At 30.5% G+C, this 10762-nt stretch overlaps 1 protein-coding gene across 2 annotated transcripts; it reads right to left on the reverse strand.

Annotated features, from left to right (window-relative positions):
* LOC107630889 (glutamyl-tRNA(Gln) amidotransferase subunit A) lies at positions 5960–10454 on the reverse strand. 2 transcript variants are annotated; one of them, XM_021119253.1, is made up of 13 exons: positions 10037–10454; positions 9742–9789; positions 9314–9415; positions 9017–9241; positions 8822–8904; positions 8589–8689; positions 8138–8261; positions 7903–8057; positions 7561–7697; positions 7310–7480; positions 6966–7190; positions 6462–6695; positions 5960–6315 (listed from the first exon to the last, which is right to left on the reverse strand). In XM_021119253.1, exons 1-13 carry the CDS (start codon positions 10217–10219, stop codon positions 6175–6177), a joined length of 1929 nt encoding a protein of 642 aa, XP_020974912.1. In that variant the 5' UTR covers positions 10220–10454; the 3' UTR covers positions 5960–6174. The 2 variants fall into 2 exon arrangements, with proteins under 2 accessions (XP_020974912.1, XP_016189655.1); XM_016334169.2 differs by lacking the exon at positions 9742–9789 and having other exon boundaries at positions 10037–10452.

The raw sequence follows: 10762 nt of genomic DNA on the forward strand, positions 1-10762 counted from the left end.
TATATTAATCAAAGAATTTCAATAGTTATCAACTACATCTAATAGAATGACTGAGAAGTGAGAACTACGACAAGTTAAACCCAGATTCAAAATGCTGAAACAAAGGAAAGAAAACAGTGGATATATTATTAGAGAAAAATATATAATAACGAGAAATATACTAAAACTGGATTTTTCCTTTAACTAATAAAAGTGAGATGTCAATTTCTCATGAATTCATTTTTCATCTAAAATGAAATCACTATTTCACTACAAGAAATAGTATAATTATCGACGTTAAAAATCCACGGTCAAATTTTCCTTCGATAATTTTCGACGGCTTGTCGTCGATAAAATGAAAAAGAAATTATTAGAAATAAACTATTAAAATCGACGATCATGTCGTCTATTATTTTAGCAACGTTCTAGTCTCTTAACTTTTATCGTCATATTATCGACGAAATGATGGGTGAAATTTTTTTCATTAAAATCGACGGACTAATTGTCTATTTTAATAATTATAATATCGACAACTTTTACTGTCAATAAATTTAGACGATTGAGATTTATTTTTAAAATTGGATAGACGGTATAAATTTATTTAATAAAATAGACGACTAAAGTATCCATTTTTGTTTTAATTAAAATCGACAAAAACACCGTCGATTTTTATCAACAAAATATCATCCCCGCATTTACTTCCCGCGACCTTTGTATCACTCAATTTCCCTAAAATTAATTCCAAACCTTAAGAAATTCAGTAGCATTCATACTGGACAACACTGTACCGGGCAGCCAACAAGAACGAGGGATGTACGTGTGGTCGCGAGCCGAAGACTTCACAGATAATCCCTCGCTGCCATCCGAGTATCGCTGCCTAAGAAATTTGCATGGTGTTGTTGCGGATTAAAGTGTTTGGGAGTCTAATTCTTGGTAACATTTCCTTCTGAAAAATGGTCAGTATATCTATTAAGTTTAGAGTTATGGGAGGAAAAATGTAGTGATTTACATTGACTTTATATATATATAAGGTTAGACAATACTATATACATTATACAGGAACATTTCATTTGTAAAAATATATATTAATTTTGTCCAATGAACATTATTGGATTAACAGTAAAGAATTTGGTATTGTTGCTAATTTAAAACTGCAAATGATGTATTATTCTTGGTATGCCAATCTTCAATTAAGGAGCGAAAGCTGTGATTAAGGGTGAGGAATGTGTGTTTAAGAAAGTATTGCTTTGAATATTTTGTATTATTAGTAGATTGTAATTTAAATGAATATAAGTTTAAGTTTAGTTATTTATCTTGTCTTGAATTTTTATGTTAAAGGATTTTTTATTATTTTGATAAGTTTATAAACTCATTATCTAATATTTAGTATAAATTATATTTAAAAGTTTATTTTTTTTGTTATCTAATATTTTGTATAAATTTTATTTTGATATTTAAAATTTTATTTGCATTAATTGTCTACTATTTTTTAAATAGAAAAAATAATTAAAAAATGTGGTTATTAAAATCGACGGTAAAGTTGTCGCTTTCTAAATTTAAAATAGACAAATGAAAACAAAATATAGACGACGAACTTGTCGGTATTTTAATAATTAAATCGACGGCTCTTTCATCGATTTTATTAAATCAAATATCGACGGAAATGATGTCGATTTTGTATAATAATATCGACGGAAACGGTGTCGATCGACGTCAAAGCTGTTGATTTTATTAAGATGGGAAAATTTCCAAACTCATATTATAGACGGGAAGCTTGTCGATTTTAATGAATTATTATCGACGGCCTGGTAAGCCGTCGATTTTATTATAATTTTAAAAAATCAACGAGCTTAATAGCGTCTTCATCCACCGTTGATTTTGCCATCAATTTTTAATATTATCGACGGCTTAGCCGTCGATTTTAACGGTGTTTCTTATAGTGTTTTTCTTCTAAATTTATTTTAGAAAAATATCTTTATTATAATTATATTATAATATATTATAAATTACAATTATATTACAAGTAGCATTTAATGAATAATGCATAATTATAGTAATTTAGAAAAATAAAATAAAGTCCAGTGATTTATCTTTCGACTGCACACGTATGTAAAATAACTTTTAAGAAGGAGTCACGTATAGTAAATACGGTCGATGATTGTAAAATTGTATACTAACATTGATATAATATTATTTCAGGTATATGTTTTGCAGGTATAAAAAAAAGTGTTGAGTTATTTTTTAGTGGGTTTAAATTATTTATTGTTTATTAGAGAATTTTGTGCATTAGAATTCTCTAATAATTTATTATTTATTTTGAGTTGATTTTGATATGTTCTTACTTGACAGTAAAACAACATATAAAAAATTGTTGATGGGTCTAAGTATTACTAGGTTATTTATGGTCACATTGAGTATATATGTTTAATTTATTGAAAAAAGTAAATTACTAAAACTAATTAATAACTATTTTAGAGTTAATACATTTAATACTATATTAAAAAATAAATAATACATAATATGTTACATTTTTATTAATCAAATTATTATAATTCAAATTAATCTTAACAAAAGAATTTAAAATTATAATTTTAATCTTATCACGTGCATGGCACGGGCTATTATACTTGTTTAATGTAAAAATAAGGCAAAAAGAATAATATATGTTTCTTTTTTATAGATAATTATTGTAAGGTATCAAAAACTCTAACAATTATTAAGAATAAATTATCGTTATAAAAACAATGCTAATTTAAATGATATATAAATAAACCATGTCAAACATAACGTACAACTTAAAAAAGTTACTTATGAAAAAATATAGTTTATAACATTTATTTTTTTTATTATTTATTTCAAAAAAAAATCATAATTACTTAACAATCTTTATTTTTTAAATTTACTATATATATATATATATATTGGTAGTGGTAAGGGTATTTTGGTCCAAAAAAATCAAAAGGACGATTTTAATACGAAAAAAAACGTTAAGGATGATTTTAAATCGAAAATTAGAAGAGGGATGATTTCGATTCTGGCGCAAAACTTTTGGGACCAAAATCGTACTTATCCCTATTAATAATGAATAATAATTAACCTCTCATATTTTTAATCAAAGTATTTTAATGATAGTTTCTATTTGTTGATGTTAATGGTTGATTGTTTTTTTAAAATAAAATGCATTATAATTTTAGATTATTTCATAATTAACAATAATGCTTGATTATTTCTTTAAAATAAATGATATTATGATTTTAGGTTATTTTATATACATAATTAATGTTCATAATACTAAATTACTCTAAATTTTCTATTTTCTATGGTTAGTAGTTAATCCCAAATTGAAAAGATTATGTTGAATTATTGAATGGTCCAAAAGTATAATTGAGGTAATTAATTTAGTTTATTTGTTTATTAATATATTTGATCGAAAGCATGAATGATAAATAAGACAAAAAAATAATTAAAAAAATAAAATTTTAGAAATTACTAAAAATAAATAAAAAAATAAGTTATAGGGTATTATTTTATTTAAATTATTAATAATTAAAAAAATAAAAAGTCATTAATTATTTTAAAATAGGCACTAATTATAAATTGAGTTTTACGGTATTAATTTATTTCAATTGTTAATATTGTCTTATAAATTAATAACTTTGTACAAACAATTGTTAATAAAATTTTACAATACCTAGATTTATACATGTTTAGTTTATGTATTTTATTCTACTTTACACAGAGGCTTAAAACCTATTTTTTTCAATTATTTATTTAAAGAAGATAGCGATATGAATTATATCAATTATAATTAAAAGCAACAAATGTAGCAATTGAAATGATAAAAAAAGACCAGCCAAATGGATATTTGTCGGATTACTTGCAATTTGGGACTAAATGGAGACCAGTAAAATTTTTACGGGTAAAGACCTGTTCACGTGAAGAGATTAGGATGGAGACATGGGTCCCTTGCCCTCTTCAAGGGACCGTTAAATCCACGCGAATATAAAATTACTGATTTATCCATATATATATATATATTTTATAAATTTGGCAATCTTAATTTCCGTCTCCAATTTAAACTCTTTTTTTTTCTTTCTAGACTCATCCTTAATCTTGATTTTGTATCTACTCTTCCATTAACTCATTTTTTCTACCTCCTAAATTCATTATTATGTCGCTGAGTCTCGTCCTAAAATATTATATTATGTTATTATGTTGGAAGATATTTTTAATTTTTTTTAAAATGTCATTTTTTTATAATGAATATATTATGAGTTGTGTTGAATTATATTGAATTGATTATTTTATGATTATTACATTATAGTTTTTTTTGTATTTTTTCAAAGAATATTCATAAATAATTGTGGGTATCTGCATTGGGTTTTAAGACAATAAATCTAATTCGGATTTAGGATCCTAATAATAGACCTAGATTAATATTACTCACTTGAGTTAATATTTTGAGTAATTACTATAATAAATATTAGGGCAATTCACCTAAATAAATTGTTTCACCTTCAAAATTACGCAAATGCATTGTTTCCAAAATGAAGACGCAAATGCATTGTTTTACATATCTATAGAAACCACTACTGGCAGTAGCGGTTTACACAAACACAAAATCCGCTGCTGCCAGTCGCGGATTACATTGAGTTGTGGCAGCATGGAAACCGCTGTTGCCTGCCGCGGTTTCTGCATGATTATGGTTGGTCATAAACCGCTACTACCAGTAGCAGTTTATGTGCATTGGGACACGTGTGTAAATCGCTAGAGGCAGCAGCGGTTTACGTTGAGTATGAAAATAAATAGTAAAACTAATCTTTATCTAAAAAAATAATTACAAATCAAATAATTAATGGTATATACTATTTAAATAATATTATAAATAAAAAAAATTAATTTATCATTTCACAATATAATTTAAAAAATATAAATATGCATGTAATAAATTTTTTATTTATATTTATTATTAAAAGTGAGACCAAATTACAAATAAAAAAATACAATACTCAAAGTATTAAATTATATAAATCAAGACTAATTTTTTTTATTTTCATCTCTTTTAAAATTTATAAATAATAAAATAATTTATTTTTAGCCAAAAGTTCACTAAATCATATATTTTTCTCCCTAACAATCACTTCATTCTCTTTTATTTATATCAACCATATAAAGGAGATTCGGAGAGTTTGGAACATGGTTGTGTTCTTTGCTGCTCATTTGCACTTGAGATTCTAGCTAAATGAATTTTTTTTTATTTGTGCAACTTTGTTGTCTTATGACAAAAAATAAAAACTATTTGTATTTTATAGTTGATAGATTGGATAAATAATAGTGATAGCATCATAATTTTGATGAATAAAATAAAAAATATAAATATGCATGTAATAATTTTTTATTTGTATTTATTATTAAAATGAGACTAAATAGCAAATCATGATAGCATCATAATTTTGATGAATAAAATAAAAAATATAAATATGCATGTAATAATTTTTTATTTGTATTTATTATTAAAATGAGATTAAATAGCAAATCAAAGAGTGAGTACTCATAGAGTACTAAAATATATAAACTAAGACTAATTTTTTTTTAATTTCATCCCTTCTAAAACTCATGAATGATAAAATAATTTATTTTTAGTAAAAAATTCACTAAAAATAACAAATCAAATAAAAAAAATTCACTATTTTTTACATACGATTTTTATTAGAAATAAATAAAATATTAATGCTTAAAATAGTTCCTAAAACAAATTAGGTATGAATAAATTTGGCGGTGAAAGATTCAATGCCAAGTTGTTCCCCTCATTAATTTCAGGTTGACAATATTAATTACATACGAACATGTAAAGTAAAATTTTTCGTGCAAGAATTTCTGAAAATTTCAGTATCCAATAATCCCCAATTGAGAATTCTTACTTGGTGGAAGATCCACCATCATTAAAATCACAACGCGCACGAACAACGACAAACGTGAGTAATAGGAACGAAAACAGCTGTTGGTCATTAGCAAAAAAAAAAGTATATATATTTTCCTCAAGGCTCGAGGGCATGGATCTAGTGGCTTTCTTTTTACAAGTGTCTGTAAAATGATTACATCCATATAAGTAGCATTGCTAAGTGCTCAAATAAGTATTGCCCCTTTCTATAATCAGTAGCATTGGTAAGTGCTCAAGTTAGTGGAATCAGATGCTCAAGGGCTGCCAAAAACCCTGGCAGGGTAGATAACAGTGGGTGGATCAGAAATCTTTTCATCTGGGCCAAGATCATTCATAGGTGGCCGCTGTTTGTGGTGATTAGTCACTGATTGGTAAGCCATTGCCAATGCCAAAGCCTGCAAACAAGTGCACTTACAGGTTACAACACTAGTTAAGGAATTCAATGCACACTAATTAACAAAATTCATAAATATATATATTATACAAAGAGATAGAGAGAACATAGAAGTTGCTAAAACAGTGATTAGAATCATTGGCTTACAATATGATCACGGTTAGGGGGAGCATAAATGCCAGTGGTAACTGTGGTTCTTCTTTTGGTGCCGCCAGGTGGTGGCTTGGAGATATTAGTAAATCCTGTTGGTACTACTATGACTGGGAAACCAACAAGATTTCCTACACAAACTTTCTCCCAGTCAGTTGCATTGCCAATGAAAGCATCCACGGTTAATGACTCTCTTATTTCCTTGATTAGCCTTCCCCTTGCTCTTTGTGCCTGAATACAATAATTGAAAAATCCAAATGGGCAGCACATTTTAGCTAAAAATAATGTGGATGATATGAATTGCTTGATATGGTGTAACACATATTAACCTGATTTTTCTGTCACATTCAGTAACATGATAAATAATTAATACTATATCAAAATGCTTAAGAAATTCAGTCATTCATCTTGTATTTCACTAGGTTTACCGTTTTTATTCTATCTTGAGGTAAGTAAATATGCGCATCTCTGGTTAAATTCAAGGGAACCAAATAAGAATACCTGCATGTAGTCCACAGCTGGAATTACGCAAGCGCGGCGCAGTTCAGTCGGCCACTGCTCTTGAGCTTCATACACATTATCCTGGCCTGAGCGTTGCCACTCATCAAAGTGAGCCAGCATGTCAACATCCATTGTGAAATTTAAGATGCCTTGAGCAGAATCAACTGTGTAATTCAGTTTGAAAGGGACCATCTTGACACCCTTTGACTCAAGAACATGGACAACCTATATATTTGTCACCAGAAAAAAAAAAGGAGTAAGTTTAATGAATGATCCTAGCAACAATCAAAAGCTGCAAATGTTTTTCAGGCAATTAAGCCCACAAAGTTACTTGAACGACAAACCTCCATTTCAGCATCATCAAGATATCCAACTGTCAACTTTGTAATGTCAACATGGAATGGATCATCAAGGGAGCTAACTTTTGAGGAGTGATCATGAGGGTCTCTTCCCCGAATAATGTCCAATACAATGGCACAATCATCTGCAGATCTACAGAAAGGGCCTAGTTTATCCTAGTGAAAAGATTACATATTAGTTTACAGCATGTATAGCATCCTACCACAAAAAGGACAGCGTAGAATTTGGGTTTTACCAAGCTTTCTGATATACTCATCACACCAGTTCGACCTACTGTACCAAAAGTTGGGCGTAGTGCTGTTATTCCACAGCGAGCTGCGGGGTAGGTTATGGATCCTGCCGTTTCTGATCCAATTGCAAAAGGAACCAGACCTGTAATGCAATGAACAAAGTCTCAAGACATCAACATTACTGATAATTGACATGAAAAATAGAACAAATGGAACCAAAATGAAATCTTAAGCACATTATGAGAACTGTAATTAATAGCACAAACCTTATAATGAAAAGAACTTGCACAAAGGAAGAAATAAACTAACAATAAAGCAGTCATTCATGGACCATGGTGGAACAGTACCTGCAGAGGTGCTAGCTGCAGGACCAGCAGATGACCCTGTGGAAAATTCCTCTATATTCCATGGGTTCCTGGTTCTGCCACCAAACCAGATATCATCATATGCTAATGATCCAGAAACAAGCTTTGCAACAAGAACAGCCCCAGCAGACTTCAACCTGTGCTGAAAAAGTACTGTTAACTAGTTACGGAGTTGTAGGTATTCAAGTGTAGATTTACACTTTGCCATGGACATTACCTCTTATAGACCCATGCTTCCATATCAATAACTTGATTTTTGAATGATTTTGAACCCCATGTTGTTTTGTATTCAGGAACTGCTATGATGTCCTTCAATCCATATGGAATTCCATGAAGGGGCCCTTCAACAATTTCAGATATGAAAAATACAAATCTCTCAATACTCCAGTGCTTAAACAACTTCTCAAAAAAAAGTATAAAGTATCAAAGTGCTATTTTAATACTTATATGCTGCAACAACTACGCTTAAACAAAATGAAGCTCATGCCTATTACAGCGTGACAGCCAAACCTAAAGAACTACAAATGATTTTGCTGAAATGGTAAATATCATGTTAAAGAACTTCATATGAATGGTAAGGTCTCCTCAATGATGCATTGGTTCATATCGATCTTTCTAATACTTGAAGTCTATTAGCTCATATATAAATGACAATTGATGACTAGTACCCAGATACACTCCTTGGCTGAGCAATTCATCAGCTTCTTTCGCTTGCTTGTGTGCCAATTCTTCGGTAAAAGTGATCACAGCCTCAAGAACAGGATTGTACCTGGTGTGCATTCCAGGCAACAAAGATAAGAAGGAAGACATAAGTTTCAACGCTATTGGAATTCTCCTGACACAACACAACACAACACAACATACAACATAATTACAACAGTTGCTAGAATTCCAGTACTACTTTCTCAATCTCCGCAAGAATATTTGTGTAAGCTCCTGAGAAGTTATTTGTTTAGTTTTGATGAGTGCACCTAATTCAAGAACCTGATTTGAAACATGGGGAAAGAAAATGCATTCATGAAATAGTAACATGTAGTAATGTTTATCTCATATATAATCGGTAAAATTAGTGGTCCCTAAGCAAAGGAACACTTACACTCATAAAGGCAATATCTTCTTCAGATTCAGGTCTCTGTATCTTAGAGATGGAAGGACATTCGAACTTTTTGCTTTCAGAATGTAATGGTTGATATTCCCAATCAGCATTGAAAATTAAAGGAGAAGGGTAATGCAACCCCCCATTTTCAGAAGCCACAAGTTTCCGATCCGCTACTATAATTGGAACATTGAACTCTTTCGCAGCCTTATCAATCTCCTCAACCTAAAAGGAACAGAATTAACCACCACCAACCTTTGAAGTAACATCAAACTCCCAAGTCAAACGAAACTATACCTGCTTGTCAATGAAGAAGTTGGCATCAAGCAAACCAAGGGAATGCCTTAGGCATGAGAGTTTACTACTTGTCTCTGAATGATGTGATTGATTCTTACTTCCCTGATTGATTACCCAAAACAAAAAGAGACATCTACATAAATATTAACGACTTCTAAAAGAATGCTTATAACGGTTAAAAGTTAAAACCTTAATCTTGGCCACCAAAAACTTTGAAGGTTACTTTTATTTTCTCGTGTTAAGGGTAGGTGATTACTGATTACAGTAAAGTTTTGTAACTGAAGAAAGTTACAAAATTCACAAATTAAAGATGGTGGTGGTTTACATTCATAATGAGTGTTTGGTGAGTTCTATTCAATCTTGGCAGAGCAGAGATGAAATGGACAAGCACCATAGCTGCACATATTGTCAAGCAATAAAGAACTAACCTGAACTTTATCACAGAACATTTTGCACAATCTTTTTAAGGTTTTCGCCTGTCGTTACATCGGTCAGGGAATACAACCATACAAGAAGGCATAGCTTAGTATTTCTTTTCTTACTGACATGTTCTACATACATTCTAAGAGTTTGAAACTTGAAAGCATGGGACTAGTACGGGGGAAAAGGAAAGAACTGGGGTTTGTCAGCAACGGAATAATGCAAGTATACACAGGAAAACAGAATTGAATTCAACAAAAAGAAACGGTATGAGAGTGTGAAAGAGTGAGAAAGGTATCATACCATGGTTGTGTGAGGAAGGGCGAGAATGGGAGGAGCGGAAACAAGAACACAGCACCAAAATGCTTCCATTACCGTTGCTATTATTAAGGCCACCGAAAAGTTGAAGGTGTGAGAACCGCCACTGGCACCGCATCCACGTGTCGATGGTGCAGGCGGTTGAACAGGACACATGTTCTTCCGCATGGCTTCTTTCTCTGAACTCTGATATCGTTCTCTCTCGGAGTCCGAATCTTCTTTCCGCTAGTTTTCTTTTCTGTGTACGACTAGAATCTGATCTGCTCGGTGAATAAGTCAAACCTTGAAACTCAAAACATGTGTTCTCTTCCGCTGGTTCCATGATTAGTTAATTCAAACGAATAATAAATTGTAATTTTTTATGAGGAGCTAGCTATACATGAGCGCAATTTTCATTTGTGGTCTTAGTCTTCGGAGCCAGTAAATTAATGTTAATTCATTTTGTTTTGTTTCAAAAGTCGTTGATGGCTTTATCACCCACGGGATTGGGATGGACTTGCTAAGCATCCCGGAGCCCATTCTCGTTTCAGGAAAATCTGTAACGATTTCAGCTCACAAATGGCTCAACTCGAGGAGAACATTTGATAAGGTAAGTGTAAAAGTTAATATGAATAAATTAATCAACCATGTAGCATGCATGTATGTCCTAAAATTCAGTCACTAAATCAATGAAAGTATATAATATTATTAAAATATGAAATATATATTAAA

This window comes from Arachis ipaensis, chromosome B03 (genome assembly GCF_000816755.2).
Source record: "Arachis ipaensis cultivar K30076 chromosome B03, Araip1.1, whole genome shotgun sequence".
NCBI lineage: Eukaryota > Viridiplantae > Streptophyta > Magnoliopsida > Fabales > Fabaceae > Arachis > Arachis ipaensis.

Excerpts from the sequence above, each read along its gene's own strand:
- LOC107630889 (XM_021119253.1), bottom strand. The coding sequence starts at position 10,219 with ATGCGGAAGAACATGTGTCCTGTTCAACCGCCTGCACCATCGACACGT. Across the intron at positions 8,262-8,588 it reads CAGCCAAGGAGTGTATCTGG|GGCCCCTTCATGGAATTCCA; the intron begins GTACTAGTCATC and ends AAATTGTTGAAG. Across the intron at positions 6,316-6,461 it reads CCCCTAACCGTGATCATATT|GCTTTGGCATTGGCAATGGC; the intron begins GTAAGCCAATGA and ends ACTTGTTTGCAG.